The sequence below is a fragment of the Piliocolobus tephrosceles genome, chromosome 1 (assembly GCF_002776525.5).
Source record: "Piliocolobus tephrosceles isolate RC106 chromosome 1, ASM277652v3, whole genome shotgun sequence".
Classification (NCBI taxonomy): domain Eukaryota; kingdom Metazoa; phylum Chordata; class Mammalia; order Primates; family Cercopithecidae; genus Piliocolobus; species Piliocolobus tephrosceles.
In genome coordinates, this window is record NC_045434.1 from 35942409 (window position 1) to 35959182 (window position 16774).

Genomic DNA, 16774 nt, shown 5'->3' on the forward strand with positions numbered 1-16774 from the left:
CAAAGTGCTGGGATTACAGGTGTAAACCACCGCACCGGCCCACCACTTGTAATTTTTATTTTCTACTTAAGAAAGAACTCTTTTAGTCTTACATAGAGAGAGACTTTTTTCTTTATCAGGGCTATTTCTTTTTTGTTTTATATATTTCATTTGTATAGAATTGGAAACTTACAGAAAAAGTTCAATACAAGACAATGCTATGTAACCTTTCCCCAGATTCTCCATCTAGTTATTTACATTGTGCCCTATTTGCTTTCTCATTCTCTCTCCTTCTCTGTCTACATATGCATCGTTTTGTTCTGAACCGTTTAGAGTGAGTTGGAGATATCAAGCCTTTTTAACATCCAGATATTCAGGATATATTTCCTACAAACAAGGACATTCTCTTATATATCCGTAATATAGTTATCAGGACATTTAATGTTGATATGATAGTATTATCTAACACAGACCACATTTACATTTTATATTTTATCAATTGTCTCTATAATGACTTTTAAAAATAGCTATTTTTTCCTCCTAGTCCAGAATCCAAGGATCACACAGTTCTTTTAGTTGTCATGTTTCTTTAGACAACTTTAATCTGAAACAGTTTCTCAGCCTTTCTTTGTTTTTCTTGACCTTGTTGTTTTGAAGAACACAAGCCAGTTACTCTGTAGAATGTTCTTCAATTTTGGTTTGTCAGATGTATGTATAGTCATGATTTTAGATTGAGGTTTTTTATTTTTGGCAGGTATAACATAGAAGTGACATTGTGACCTTTTCAGTGCATCAGATAAAGAGGCATGTGATTAAACCAATTTTTTTTTTTTTGAGACAAAGTCTTACTCTGTCACCCAGGCTGGAGTACACTGTGATCATGGCTCACTGCAGCTGCAACCTCCCTGGGCTCAGGTGATCCTCCCACCTCAGTTTCCCGAGTAGCTGGGACTACAGGCATGTGCCACCATGGCTGGCTAATTTTTATATTTTTTGTACAGACAGGGTCTCACCATATTGCCCAGGCTGGTCTCAAGCTCCTTGCCTCAAGCAATCTGCCCACCTTGGCCTCCCAAAGTGTTGGGATTACAGGTGTGAGCCACTGCGCCTAGGCAGAACAACTTTTAAAAATCAAATATCACTTTTGTATGTATATATATAAATGAAAATGTAAGTGAAATAAATTAATCAACGTGTTTCTAAAACTTATTTACATTTAGGGTGTTAACTTCCTAAAACGTTTTTTACTAAGACTGTAGTAAGTACTGATTATGTTACTTACCTTCTGACAGATGCACAAACTACTACATATATTGAAGAAGGAACAGACCATTTACAACACGGTATTTCATGAACTTATTCGACAAGTCAGTGTGGACTGTGCAGACAGAGGAGAACTTCTGTCTAAAGTCAGGTTAGTGCTATTATTGGAATGGTCTAGTTTCCTTTTGATTTTTATATTAGATTTGTCTTTATATCTGCTTTTGAGAATGCCACAAAAGTGCACTTCTCTATTCTACTGATCATAAGTAATCTAATTGCATTTTTTTCTTTTTCTTTTTTTGTTAATATATGGAAAGGACCTATAGCTTTCATTTTATTTTAGCCATATTATCTTGGGTGAGATACAGTGAAACCTGATGCAGATCAAGAGAAATAACCCAGAAAGAGTTTTATAGTTTTGTTATACTCACAGCTCCCTAGGGAGAAGCAGCATGCCATACAGGGCCATTCAGGGGAGGCACCAAGTCAGTCATGAGGTAAAGAGAGGGAGGGAACCTGTAGGGAGGCACCTCTATTGTGGTTTCCTTGGGAAGGAATAGGTGAGGCAGGTTAAGTAGGCTTAGGATTGGATTGTTTGGGTAATGTCACTGGGCACTCCATCATAGGGGTTGTCCCTGGTGGTTTGGTACCTGGCCTTGGGGCAATAAGAGAATTTTTGAAGGATATTTTTGCTGGATATAGACAATTTTTAAATTTAGTACTTTAAATATGTTGTTGCCGTACTCTCTTCTTATTTGCATTGTTTCCAATGAGAAATCTGCTGCCATCCTTGTCTTTATTCCTCCAAATGTAATGTGTCTTTTTCCTGGAGCTGAGTTTAGGATTTTTTTCTTTCTTTTTTTTTTCCTTCTTTTTTTTTGAGACAGAGTCTCGCTCTGTCACCCAGGCTGGAGTGCAATGGCGCAATCTCGGCTCACTGCAACCTCTGCCTCCAGGGTTCAAGCGATTCTCCTGCCTCAGCCTCCTGAGTAGCTGGGACTACAGGCGCCTGCCATGCCTGGCTAATTTTGTATTTTAGTAGAGACGGGATTTCACCATGTTGGTCAGGCTGGTCTCAAACTCCTGACCTCGTGATCCGCCCACCTTGGCCTCCCAAAGTGCTGGGATTACAGGTGTGAGCCACCGAGCCTGGCCTTAGGATTTTTTCTTTACTGTTGCTTTTGAGCAATTTCACTATGCTATGCCTTGGTGTAGTTTTTTTTACGTTTCTTGTGCTTGGTGCTTATTAAGCATTTTGATCTGTGGCTTTATAGTTTTCATCAAATATGAAAAATTTTTAGCTATTTCTTTAAGTGTTTTTTTTGTCCCTCCACCCCTTTTGAGGGAATTTGTTTACACGTGTATTAGGCCACTAGTACTGAAGTTGTCCCACAGATCACTAATGTTATACACATTTTCGCTCTTTTCTATTTGTATTCATTTTGGATGGTTTCTATTGCTATACCTTCAAGTTCATTCATCTTTTTTTCCCATAATATCTAATCTACTTTTAATCCTATCTAATTATTATTACTATTATTATTATTATTTTTGACATAGAGTCTTGCTCTGTTACCCAGGCTGGAGTGCAGTGGCATGATCTTGGCTCATTACAACCTCGACCTCCTGGGCTCAAGTGATCCTCCTACCTCAGCCTCTTAAGTAGCTAGGGCTACAAGTGTGTGCCATCACACCCAGCTGATTTTTTTTGTATTTTTTTGTAGAGACAGGATCTCACTTTAATCCTATCTAGTGTATATTTTCATCTCAGACATTTTTGCTTTCATCTCTAGAAGGTCAATTTGGGTCTTTTAAATATCTTCCATGTCTCTACTTAACTTTTTGAACATACAGAATGTAGTTAAATAACTTTTAGTGGTTTTGTCTGTTAATTCTAACATCTATTTTGGTCTGGGTCAGTTTTGATTCATTGATTTTTCTCCTCATAGGCATGTTTTCCTGCTTCTTTACATGTTTAGTAATTGTCTTAGTCTGCCTTGCGCTGCTCTAGCAGAATATCATAGACAGGGGGTAATTTAAAATGAGCAGAAATTTATTGGCTCCCAGTTTGGGAAGCTGGGAAGTGCAATATACGAAGGTGCCAGCATCTGGTGAGAACCTTCTTGTGGTAATCGTAACATGACAGAAAGTGAGAGGGTGAGAGAGAGAGAGAAAGAGGGAGTGAGTCCATTCCTGCGATAATGAACCCACTCCTGCAATAATGGCATTAGTTCATTTATCAGGGCAGAGGTCCACCTCTTAATACTGTTATAATAACAATTAAATTTCAACACCAGTTATGAGGGGACAAACATTTAAACCTAGCAGTAATTTTGATTGGATGGCAGACATGAATTATGCTTTATTCGGATCTGTATATTTTTGTATTCATACAAATATTCCTTAGCTTTGTTGTGGGACACAATTAACTTATTTTTAAAAAATTTGATTCTGAGCCGGGTGTGGTGGCTCAAGCCTGTAATCCCAGCACTTTGGGAGGCTGAGACGGGCGGATCACGAGGTCAGGAGATCGAGACCATCCTGGCTAACACTGTGAAACCCCGTCTCTACTAAAAAATACAAAAAACTAGCCGGGCGAGGTGGCGGGCGCCTGTAGTCCCAGCTACTCAGGAGGCTGAGGCAGGAGAATGGCGTGAACCCGGGAGGCGGAGCTTGCAGTGAGCTGAGATCTGGCCACTGCACTCCAGTCTGGGCGACAAAGCGAGACTTCGTCTAAAAAAAAAAAATTTGATCCTGTTAGTTCTTTAGGTGGGATAAGAGCAGTGCCGAGTTTAGGGCTAATTATTTCTGGATACCGAGGCAAAACTTTTCTGCGTACCATATCCAATGTCCCATGAATCATAAGTTTTTACAGTCTGGTTGGTTGGAACTGGTACTACTTCTATGCGAGTTCCGGCACTCTTACGTTTGATCCTTTTGGGTAGTTCTTTCCTTGGTCTTGGGTAGTTTTCTCACATTTATGCTCTGATCAGTACTTAGCTGAACACTTGAGGGAGATCTTCTGCATATCCTGTGTAACTGTTCTCTCTGCTACTCTGCCCTCTGAACTCCAGCTGCTTTCATCTCTAGACTGTTAGCTCTGTCTCCTTAACTCAGAGAGAGAACTGGGGTCTTCCTGGATTCCCTCTCTGTGTGCTATGGCCTGGAAAACTCTCCCAAGGCATTGGGCTGGCATAATGGTAGGGTTTGCTTTATTTCTGGTCTCTCAGGGATCACTTACTTTCATTGCCTGATATCCAGTGTCTTAAAAATTGTTTCATATTCTTTGTCCTTGTTTTGTTGTTGTTACTTCAGGTAGGAAAGTAAATTTAGTTCCTCTGGATTTCTTTTTATATTTCCTGTACCTATATCTATACCATAATTCTCTATATAGATTAATGTCTTTCAGAAGTTTTGGGAAATTATCAGTGATGATCTTTGACTTGTGTCTGTACTCCATTCTGTCTTCTCTTTCTGGAGCTTTCATTAGATATATGCTAGATACTCTCATTCTATTTTCTTTGTCTCTTAATCTCTTTTTCATAGTTTCCCTCTTGTCTGTGTCCTACATTTTGGGTAATTTGTTCTAGGACATTACTACCTTCTTTAGGTGTGTCTATTCTGCTATAACCCATCTATTATTCACTCAACAATTATATTTTTCCTCTAAGAGTTTTTTTGTTTTGTTTTGGTTTGGTTTGTTTGAGATAGGATCTCGCTGTGGCCCAGGCTGCAGTGCAGTGGCACAGTCTTGGCTCACTGCAACTTCTGACTCTTGGGTTCAAGTAATTCTTGTGCCTTAGTCTCCCACGTAGCTGGGACTACAGGCACATGCCACCGTGCCCGGCTTTTTTTTTTTTTTTTGTATTTTTAGTAGAGAAAGGGTTTGCCATATTGGCCAGGCTAGTCTCGAACTCCTGGCCTCAAGCGATCCGCCCATCTGAGCCTCCCAGAGTGCTGGGATTACAAGCGTGAGCCACTGTGCCTGGCCTCCCTTAAGAGTTCTATTGGTTTGTTTCCACATCTGAATCATTGTATATAATAATTTTATTGCTTATTCATTTTAGATTCTTTTTTTTTTTTTTTTTTTTTTTTTGATGGGGTTTCACTCTTGTCACTCAGGCTAGAGTGCAATGGCATGATCTCAGCTCACTGCAGGCTCCACCTCCACATTCAAGTGATTCTCCCACCTCAGCCTCCTGAGTAGCTGGGATTACAGGCATGCTTCACCACGCCTGGCTAATTTTGCATTTGTGGTAGAGATGGGGTTTCCCTATGTTGGCCAGGCTGGTCTCGAACTCCTAATTTCAGGTGATCTGCCCACCTCAGCCCCCCAAAGTGCTGGGATTACAGATGTGAGCCCACTGTGCCCAGCCCATTTTTAGATTCTATCTTTTATTTCTCAAACATTTCATGCATAGTCTTATAAAACCTGCTATTGGTTGTTTCTTCTGAGTCTCATTCATGGTGGTTTATTTACATTAGTATTCTGCAGCCTTTGCTTGTGGAGCTAATATTTCACTGACCTTGGCCATGGGATCCTCAGGGCATGAATCCAGGATGCTTTCTGGAAAAGAAGATTTGCATGTGCTCCATTCTGGAATCTGGGATTCATGCAGTAGTCCTACACTTGCCCATGCCTCCCACTTTGAAGTGAGCCCGACTTAGTCTCTGGTTCTCAGTGTTGGTATTTTCCTGGGGACTACCCTGACCTTAGGTTTGCTTACTGCTCACAACTCCCACTGCATTTCTAACTTACTATTTTTTGTTTGTTCTTGTTTTTCATCCCTAGAATCTTCTGTTTCTTTCCGCAAACTCAGTAATGCTTTGAAAAGTGTGTTCTTTTATGGATCTAGTTGGATTGTAATGGGTATTTAGTTCCTATGTTGTCAGGAGGGGGAAATCCTAAAGACGATGTTTTTTAAATGGATACTTTCCAATATATGGGCTGCATCTTGAGGTGATAAACTTTCTGTCACTTTCAGCCTTTTAGCAAGGGCTGGATAATTCTTTCTGTCAATGGACGAAAGATTAAATGACTAGTCCAACTCAGACATATTACAAATCTAGACGTCAGGCTTATGGTATAACACCTAGATCAGTTTTTTTTTTTTTTTTTTTTTTTTTTAAGACACTCTTACTCTGTCACCCAGGCTGGAGTGCAGTGGTAAGATCTCTGCTCACTGCAACCTCTGCCTCCCAGGCTCAAGTGATTCTTGTGTCTCAGCCACCCAAGTAGCTGGGATTATAGGCATGTGCCACCATGCCATGCTAATTTTTGTATTTTTGGTAGAGACAAGGTTTTGCCATGTTGACTAGGCTGGTCTTGAACTCCTGGCCTCAAGTGATCTGCCTGCCTCAGCCTCCCAGAGTGCTGAGGTTACAGGTGTGAACCATCATGCCTGGCCTATATCACTGTTAATATAAATGAATACTATTCAGTTATAGTATTTATAATTTACCATCTGTGATCACTTCCGAATATTTTGTTTGGTTTTGTTTGGAAGCAAAAGAAATGACTTCTTTGTATTAAAGATTTTTGTTTATGTTTAAATAGTTGATGTCATTTTACATGTTGTCAATTTGAAAAAAGTGGTTTTATTCATGAATTTCACTATTTATAAGACTCTCACTATATGTAAGTCATGCTGTTAGATGTAAAAATACAAATATGTAAGACATGGTTTCTAGTCTCATAGAACTTATATCTAGAAGAAGGAATAAAACAAGTTTTTGTTTTTGTTTTACATCTCACATATGATATTCCAAATAATTAGGGCTTTGGTTACAATTCTCTATAATTGTTCACTCACTTGTATGGCATGGCAGGAAAACAGCCTAGATTCCTGTTTTTTCTTTTTTCTTTTTTAATGAAGCCACAAGCATTCTGCTTCTGTGCTTTTTGTTTTTTATTTATTTATTTTTTGAGACGGAGTTTTGATCTTGTTGCCCAGGCTGGAGTGCAATGGTGCGATCTTGGCTCCCTGCAACCTCTGCCTCCCAGGTTCAAGTGATTCTCCTGTCTCAGCCTTCCGAGTAGCTGGGATTACAGGCATGCACCACCACACCCAGCTAATTTTGTATTTTTAGTAGAGACGGGGTTTATCCATCTTGGTCAGGCTGGTTTCGAACTCCCTACCTCAGGTGATCCACCCGCCTCGGGCCCCCAAAGTGCTGGGATTACAGGCGTAAGCCACTGCAGCCCGCCTTCTTCTTCTTCTTTTTTTTTTTTTTTTTTCAATATATTGTTCATCTCACAAAACTTTTGGAATATCTGCTTACTATTTTATTCTCTAACATTATTTTCTTTCTTGCATATTTTCTCTTTTTTTCCTTTCCTTCTGCATGATACCTTGCTTCTCTTATTTTATTTCAATAGTTTTTGGAGAACAGGTGGTTTTTGGTTACACGGATAAGTTCTTCAATGATGATTTCTGAGAGTTTTGGTGTACTCGTGATATGGTTGGCTGTGTCCCCAACCGAATCTTATCATGAATTGTAGTTGCCATAATCCCCATATGTCATGGGAGGGACCGGGTAGAGATGGTTGAGTCATGAGGGCTGTTTCCCTCATTCTGTTCTTGTGATAGTGAATTGGTCCTCATGAGATCTGATGATTTTATTTATTTATTTATTTTTGAGATGGAGTCTCACTCTGTTGCTCAGGCTGAAGTGCAGTGGTGCAATCTCAGCTCACTGCCACCTCCGGCTCCTGGGTTCAAGGGATTCTCCTGCCTTAGCCTCCCAAGTAGCTGGAATTAAAGGTATGCACTTCCATTCCCAGCTCATTTTTTATAGTTTTAGTAGAGACAGGGTTTCACCATGTTGGCCAGGCTAGTCTCAAACTCCTGACATCAGGTGATTGGCCTGTCTCGGCCTCCCAAAGTGCTGGGATTACAGGCATGAGTCATTGTGCCTGGCCAGAGATCAAATGGTTTTATAAAGGGCTTCTCCCTTTGCTGGGCTTTCATTCTTCTCCTTCCTACCGTCGTGTGAAGAAGGACATGTTTGCTTTCCCTTCTGCCATGACTGTAAGTTTCCTGAGGCCTCCCCAGCTCTGTGGAACTGTGAGTCAATTAAATCTCTTTCCTTTATAAATTACCCAGTCTCGGGTATATCCTTATAGCAGTGTGAGAATGGACTAATACAACCCATCACCTGCTGAGCAGTGTACACTGTACCCATTATGTAGTCTTTATTCCTCATCCCCCTCCTAATCTTCCCCCTCAGTCCCCAGAGTCCATTATATCATTCTTATGTCTTGGCATCCTCATAGCTTAGCTCCTATTTATAAGTGAGAACATATGATATTTGGTTTTTCATTCCTGAGTTACTTCACTTAGAATAATGGTCTCAAAATCCATCCAAGTTGCAGCAAATGCCTTTATTTCATTTCATCTTATAGCTAAGTAGTATTCCATAGTGTGTATATACCACATTTTCTTTAACCAGTCATTGCTTGATGGGCATTTAAGTTGGTTCCATATTTTTGCAATTGCAAATTGTGCTACTATAAACATGCATGTGCATGTGTCTTTTTCATATAATGACTTATTTTCCTGTGGGTAGATACCCAGTATTGGGATTGCTAGATTGAATGGTAGTTCTACTTTTAGTTCTTTGAAGAATCTCCATACCGTTTTCCATAGTGGTTGTACTAGTTTACATTCCCACCAGCAGTGTTAAGTGTTCTCTTTTTACCACATTTATTTTTGATTTTTTAAATTATGGCCATTCTTGCAATAGTAGGGTGATATTTCACTGTAGTTTTAAATTGCATTTTCCTGATAATTAGTGATGTTGAGAATTTTTTCACGTTTGTTAGTTGTTTGTATATCTTCTTTTGAGGATTGTCTATTAATGTCCTTTGCCCACATTTTGGTGAAATTATTTGTTTTTTTCTTACTGATTTGTTGGAGTTCATCATAGATTCTGGGTACTAGTCCTTTGCCAGATGCATAGTTTATGAATATTTTCTCCCTCTCTGTGGGTTGTCTGTTTACCTTGCTGATTATTTCTTTTGCTGTGCAGAAGCTCTTTAGTTTAATTAGGTCCCATCTATTTATTTTTGTTTTTGTTGCATTTGCTTTTGGGTTCTTGGACATTAATTCTTTGCCTAAGCCAATGTCTAGAAGAGTTTTTCTGGTGTTATCTTCTAGAATTTTTATGGTTTCAGGTCTTTAAGTCTTTGATCCATCTTGAGTTGACTTTTGTATAGGGTGAGCGATGAGGATCCAGTTTCATTCTTCTACATATGGCTTGCCAGTTATCCCAGCAACATTTGTTGAGAAGGGTGTCCTTTCCCCATATTATGTTTTTGTATGCTTTGTTGCAGATCAGTTAGTTCTAAGTATCTGACTTTATTTGTGGATTCTCTAGTCTGTTCCATTGGTCTATGTGCCTGTTTTTATACCCATATCTTGCTGTTTTGGTAACTATAACCTTGTAGTATAGTTTGAAGTCAGGTAATGTGATGTTTCCAGATTTGTTCTTTTTGCTTCGTATTTCTTTGGCTTTGTGGGCTCTTTTTTGGTTACATATGAATTTTAGGATTTTTTTTTCACAGTTCTGTGAAGAATGATGATGGTATTTTTGACGGGAATTGCATGGAATCTGTAGATTGAGTTTGGCAGTATGGTCATTTTCACAATATTGATTCTACCCATCCATGAACATGGGGTGTGTTTCCATTTGTTTGTGTCATATGCAATGTTTTTTTCAACAGTGTTTTGTAGTTTTCCTTGTAGAGATCTTTCATCTTCTTGGTTAAGTATATTCCTAAGTCTTTTCTTTTCTTTTTTTTTTTTTTTGCAGCTGTTGTAAAAGGGCTTGATTTCTTGATTTGATTCTCAGCTTGGTTTTCTTGGTGTATAGCAGTGCTACTGATTTGTGTACATTGATTTTGTAACCTGAGAATTTACTGAATTCATTTATCAGATCTAGGAGCTTTTTGGTTGTTTGTCATGCAGAGAGAGGTATGTGCAAATGCTTGACCAGATTGCCCGGCAGATGATTGATTTCTACAAAGACTTGGTAACTCAGCGAGTGATGGACCAGCGCATTTTAGAAGAATTGTATAATTTCAAGCATGTTATTGAAGAATTGACCAGGTAAAAACTGTGATTATCTTAAACACAAAACAAAAGTCAATGTCATGTCTCTAAAGGGAGTAAAAAATATATAGGGAAAGTGGAATGGTTAAAGGCCAAGGTTCTTCTGTTTCCTTTTCATGTTTAGCAAGAGAACAAAAATAACTAGATGTCATTATAGATATAGATATAGATAAATGGGTCATGCAAATTCACATAAAAATGAAGATTCTGTATATATTTGACATGGAAAAGACTTGCTCTTTCTTCTGAAATATAGATGTTGCTGGGCATGGTGGCTCACACCTGTAATCCCAGCACTTCGGGAGGCTGAGGTGGGAGGATCACTTGAGGTCAGGAGTTTGAGACCAGCCTGGCCAACATAGTAAAACCCCATCTCTACCAAAAGTACAAATAATTAGCTGGGTGTGGTGGCACATGCCTGTAATCCCAACTACTGGGAAGGTTGAGGCAGGAGAATCACTTGAACCCGGGAGGTAGAGGTTGTAGTGAGCCGAGATCATGCCACTGCACTCTAGCCTGGGTGGCAGAGTGAGACTCTGTCTCAGAAAACAAAAATAAAATAAAATAAAATACAGATGTTTACCTTAATCAGATTTATAGAACAGTGCTGTAATTATGGATGTTAACATTATGGATGTTAACATCGCAAATGGAGTAAGTATCATATAGCCATCAAAGTTAGTGATCATCTAACTTCTAACCTTGAAGCAAGATGGTTAGTGGTGAGAATAAAGAAGATAGGATAGTCGTATCAGAAAGTGGGGTAGACCAGCATGGAGGCCTTGCATGTCAGCATCTGCCTCCCTTCATTCTAAAGGATCTCCCCTACATCTTCTTTCTGCCCGATTCCTGCCAGCCTGGTTCCATTTCCAAACCTGGCAAGATTCCATCTAGAATGTACACTCAATTTCTTGATTTGGTTTATAAGGTGGAAAAACTGGGAAGGGAGGTACACATGATAACTGAGAAGATACCTGAGTAGAAATCTGATTTTCTTGGTAGAAACTTTTTGGAAGCCTCCAAATATGAATTAAAAATTTCTTTGCTGTATTTCAGGGAACTGTGTCTAGTTCGGGCACATGATGTGAAATTAACAAAGGAAACAGAAAAAGCTCACAAGGATTTGGCACAAGCTCTTTTAGATGCGGAAAAGAATGCCAAGTGAGTTGCTTAGAGTTTGTGTAGCATATATAGGGGAAAGGGAAGAAGCTTATATAACTTCTGAAATAATATATATGATACTAATTTCTTGAATTCTAAAAGCACATATAGATAGCTTACTTTATCTGAATTTAGTTGATTTCTCATTCTGGGTGGAAAGAAGGTAAAACATGATTTTTTCTCTTGGAGATACACTGTTGCTTTCAGCGTTAATCATTTTTGTTGAGTCAGGATTGCAGGCTGTTACTTTTTGGTTTTCTACAAGGAAGTGTAAAGAGGCAGTGTGCATAGATAGCATAGATTCTGGAACCATGCTATTTGCTATGTGACCTTGGGGAAGTCACTTAACTTTTCTGGGCCTTAGTTTGCCCATATGTAAAACTGGGATAATAATATTACCTACCTCATAGGGTTATTACAAGTATTAAAGGAAGTAATATAAGTAAAGCACTTAGAATGGTGCTTGGCGTATAGTCAGTGCTGTGACAATATGAAATATTCTTATTCTGGTAGCTTGTAATGAAATTTTATGTCATGAAATATTTCAGACATTCAGAAAAAGGAAGCATTATAGTGAGTACTCATTTACCTTTCATGAATTGCCAAATGTCAGCCATTATGTCATACTTGTTTTACACCTCATTTTTAGGGAACAAAATTTTATAAAAATATTTGGAGATTTAGGCCAGGCATGGTGGTTCATGCCTGTAATCCCAGCACTTTGGGAGACTGAGGTGGGTGGATCACCTGAGATTGGGAGTTTGAGACTAGCCTGGCCAACATGGCGAAACCCCATCTCTACTAAAAATACAAAAATTACCTGGGTGTGGAGGTGCTTGCCTGTAATCCTAGCTACTTGGAAAGCTGAGGCATGAGAATCGCTTGAACCCGGGAGGCAGAGGTTGCAGTGAGCTGAGTTTGTGCCACTGCACTCCAGCCTGGGTGACAGAGCAAGATTCTGTCTCGAAAAAAAAAAGAAGAAAAAAGAAAAATATTTGGAGACTTAAAAAAATGCATCTATATCTATGTCTATATCTCTATATATCTCCATTCTGCTTCTTCCCTCCCCAGAGTTAATCACTAATCTATAGTTGATATGTAACTTTCCTATCCATGTTTTTATATTTTACTATAATACATAGTTACATATTAAAAAAGTATGCGGCCGGCACGGTGGTTCATGCCTGTAATCTCAGCATTTTGGGAGGCTGAGGTGGGCGGATCATGAGGTCAGAGGATCGAGACCATCCTGGCTAACATGGTGAAACCCTGTCTCTACTAAAAATACAAAAAATTAGCTAGAGTGGTGGTGACACCTGTAGTCCCAGCTACTTGGGAGGCTGAGGCAGGAGAATTGCTTGAACCCAGGAGGCGGAGGCTGCAGTAAGCTGAGATTGCACCACTGCACTCTAGCCTGGGCGACAGAGCAGGACTCCATCTCAAAAAAAAAAATTTTTTTTTTTGCTTTTACTAACTAAATACTATTCTTTTGAGATCTTCTCATTATGATGCATATAGAACAAATTAATTTTTACTGCACTATAGTATTAACTATATGACTAAATTATAATTTATGTATTAAATATCTAATTTATGTATCAGTTACTCAGAATGGATTTTTCCATTTGCCTGGTAGATTTTTCTCCATCCCTTTATTTTGAGCATATGGGTGTCATTGCATGTGAGATGAGTCTCTTGAAGACAGCATACCAATGGGTCTTGTTTCTTTATCCAGCCTTCAACTCTGTGCCTTTTAATCAGGACATTTAGCCCATTTACATTTAAGGTAAACCACTAAAGATATATATAGATTTGATCCTGTCATCATGTTAGCTGGTTATAATGTAGACTTGTTTGTGTGGTTACTTCATAGTGTCACTGGTCTGTGTACTTATGTGTGTTTTAATAGTGGCTGGTAATGGTCTTTCCTTTCCATATTTAGTGCTTCCTTCAGGAGCTCTTTTAAGGCAGATCTGGTGGTAATGAATTTTCTCAGCACTTGCTTGTCTATAAAGGATCTTATTTCTCCTTTACTTATGAAGCTTAATTTAGACATATATAAAATTCTGGGTTGGGATTTATTTTTTTTTAAGAATGTTGAATATTGACTTCCAATCTCTTCTGGTTTGTAGGGTTTCTGCTGAGAGGTCTACTGTTAGTCTGATGGGCTTCCTTTTGGAGGTGACCTGACTTTTCTTTCTAGATGCCTTTAACATTTTTTCTTTTATTTCAACTTTTGAGAATCTGATGATTATGTGCCTTGAGAATGATCTTCTTGTGAAGTATTGTATTTTGTTTTTCTGCATTTTTTGAATTTGAATGTTGGTCTCTCTGGTTAGGTTGGGGAAGTCCTCATGGATAATACCCTAAGATATCTTCTCCAAGTTGCTTACACTCACCTTATCTCTTTCAGGGACATCAGTGAGTCATAGATTTGGTCTCTTTACATAATCCCACATTTTTTCAAGGTTTTGTTCATTCCTTTTCATTCTTTTGTTTCTATTCTTGTCTGACTCTCTTATTTCAGAAAACCAGTCTTCAAGTTCTGATATTCTTTCTTCAACTTGGTTTATTCTGCTATTAATACTTGTAATTGCATTATGAAGTTCTTGTAGTACCTTTTTTCAGCTCTATCAGGCCAGTTACAGTCTTTTCTATACTGGCTATTTTGTCTGTCATTTATCATTTTATTGTGATTCATAGCTTCCTTGAAGGAAGGGGAGAGTCCACTGTTCTCTGAGCTTAGTTTTACTTTTGGAGGAGTGTTGCCACTAAGGGCAGGGCACTGGTGGGGGTGGGACTGGCTGGGTGTCTGCCCACCAAGGCTCTGACTGTAATGGATCAAAGCCTTGTGGCAGGGGCTCTGGGGAGGGTGTGGAAGGGCAGAATGCACTACTGCCATATCAGTGGCAGGGCAGGGTGCATGCACACATGCATGCTGGTGAGGCAGGGAAAGCAAAACCTGCCTGCACACACATGGGCCAGCAGAGTGATGTGGGGTGTTGCCATGGGCCTGGGGGAAGCTGCAGTATTGGGAGGGAGCAGGCAGGCTGGTGCTATGGGTCTTGTTTCTGTGTACATGTACTCACATGTATATGTATAGTGAAAACCAAAATTGTACTGTATGTACTATTCTACAATCAGTATTTTTTCAGTTAAGAATGTCAACCTATTTCAGGCCATAGTCACCAAAACAGCATGGTACTGGTATAAAAATAGGCACGTAGACCAGTGGAACAGAATAGAGAATCCCGAAATAAACCCAAATACTTACAGCCAATTGATCTTCAACAAAGCAAACAAAAACATAAAGTGGGGAAAGGACACCCTTTTCAATAAATGGTGCTGGGATAATTGGCTGGACACATGTAGGAGAATGAAACTGGATCCTCATATCTCACCTTATACAAAAATCAATTCAAGATGGATTAAGGACTTAAACCTAAGACCTATACTAAAAAATTATAGAAGATAACATTGGAAAAATCATTCTAGACATCGGCTTAGGCAAGGATTTCATGACCAAGAACCCAAAAGCAAAAGCAATAAAAGCAAAGATACATATTTGGGACCTAATTAAACTAAAGAGTGTTTGCACAGCAAAAGGAACAGTCAGCAGAGTAAACAGACAACCCACAGAGTGGGATAAAATCTTTACAATCTAAAAATCTGACAAAGGACTAATATCCAGAATCTACAATGAACTCAAACAAATTGGTAAGAAAAAAACAAACAATCCCATCAAAAAGTGGGCAAAGGACATGAATAGACAGTTCTCAAAAGAAGATATACAAATCGGCAACAGACATATGAAAAAATGCTCAACATCACTAATGATCAGGGAAATGCAAATCAAAACCACAATGCAATACCACCTTACTCCTGCAAGAATGGCCATAATCAAAAAATCAAAATCAGATGTTGCCATGGATGCGGTGATTGGGGAACACTCTACACTGCTGGTGGGAATGTAAACTAATACAGCCGCTATGGAAAACAGTGCAGAGGTTCCTTAAAGAACCAAAAGTAGAACTACCATTTGATCCAGCAATCCCACTACTAGGTATCTACCCAGAGGAAAACAAGTCATTATTCAAAAAAGATACTTGCACACGCATGTTCATAGCAGCACAATTCACAATTGCAAAATCGTAGCACCAACCCAAATGCCCATCAATCAACGAGTGGATACAAAAAACTGTGCTATATATATATGATGGAATACTACTCAGTCATAAAAAGGAATGAATTAATGATATTTGCAGTGACCTGCATGAGATTGGAGATCATTATTCTAAGTGAAGTAACTCAGGAATGGAAAACCAAACATTGTATGTTCTCACTGATACATGGGAGTTAAGCTATGAGGATGCAAAGGCATAAGAATAATACACTTTGGGGACTTCGGGGAAAGAGTAGGAGGGGGATGAGGGATAAAAGACCACAAATATGGTGCAGTGTATACTACTTGGGTGATGGGTGCACCAAAATCTCACAAATCACCACTAAGGAACTTACTTATGTAACCAGATATCACCTGTACCCCAATAACTTATGGAAAAATAAAATAAAAATTAGGAAATAAGTAAATAAAAAAAATAAAAAAAGAGAAGACACAGAAACAAATGATAAAAAGAATGTTTACGGCCAGGCGCAGTGACTCACACCTGTAATCCCAGCACTTCGGGAGGCCAAGGCAGGTGGATCACCTGAGGTCGGGAGTTTGAGACCAGCCTGACCAACATGGAGAAACACTTTCTCTACTAAAAATACAAAATTAGCCAGGTGTGGTGCCACATGCCTGTAATCCCAGCTACTTGAGAGGCTGAGGTAGGAGAATCGCTTGAACCTGGGAGGCAGAGGTTGTGGCGAGCCGAGATTGCACCATTGCACTCCAGCCTGGGCAACAAAAGCAAAACTCTTTCTCAAAAAAAAAAAAAGAAGAATGTCTGCCTATTTCAGTAAATTTTTACTTCATAGATTAGCTAGATATTAAAAATTTCCCAAGTTTTTCCAAAATATATTTCACAGTTGGGTAGCCAAACCAGTATCTAATCTAAGAACACACATTACATCTTTTTTTATATCTCTGTTAATACAGCCTATTCCTGTGCTTTCTAAAAAACTGTTTGAAGAGTGATTGAATTTTTTAAATGTCAAGAAAAACCAAAAGTGCCCAAAATCTAAATTCAAAAATATATTTTTACTTTTATTCTATTTTATTCTTTATTAGTATAATATTATTTAGCTGTGTCCCC

General features: G+C 38.9%; 1 protein-coding gene across 1 annotated transcript in view; it reads left to right on the top strand.

Annotated features, from left to right (window-relative positions):
• The window catches only part of AXDND1 (axonemal dynein light chain domain containing 1), a 185197-nt gene that overhangs the window by 18539 nt on the left and 149884 nt on the right, over window positions 1-16774 (top strand). The window contains exons 9-11 of the mRNA XM_026447899.1: window positions 1272-1393; window positions 10212-10352; window positions 11412-11516. Coding sequence (XP_026303684.1) covers window positions 1272-1393; window positions 10212-10352; window positions 11412-11516 — 368 coding nt within the window. The remainder of the gene's footprint in view (window positions 1-1271; window positions 1394-10211; window positions 10353-11411; window positions 11517-16774) is intronic.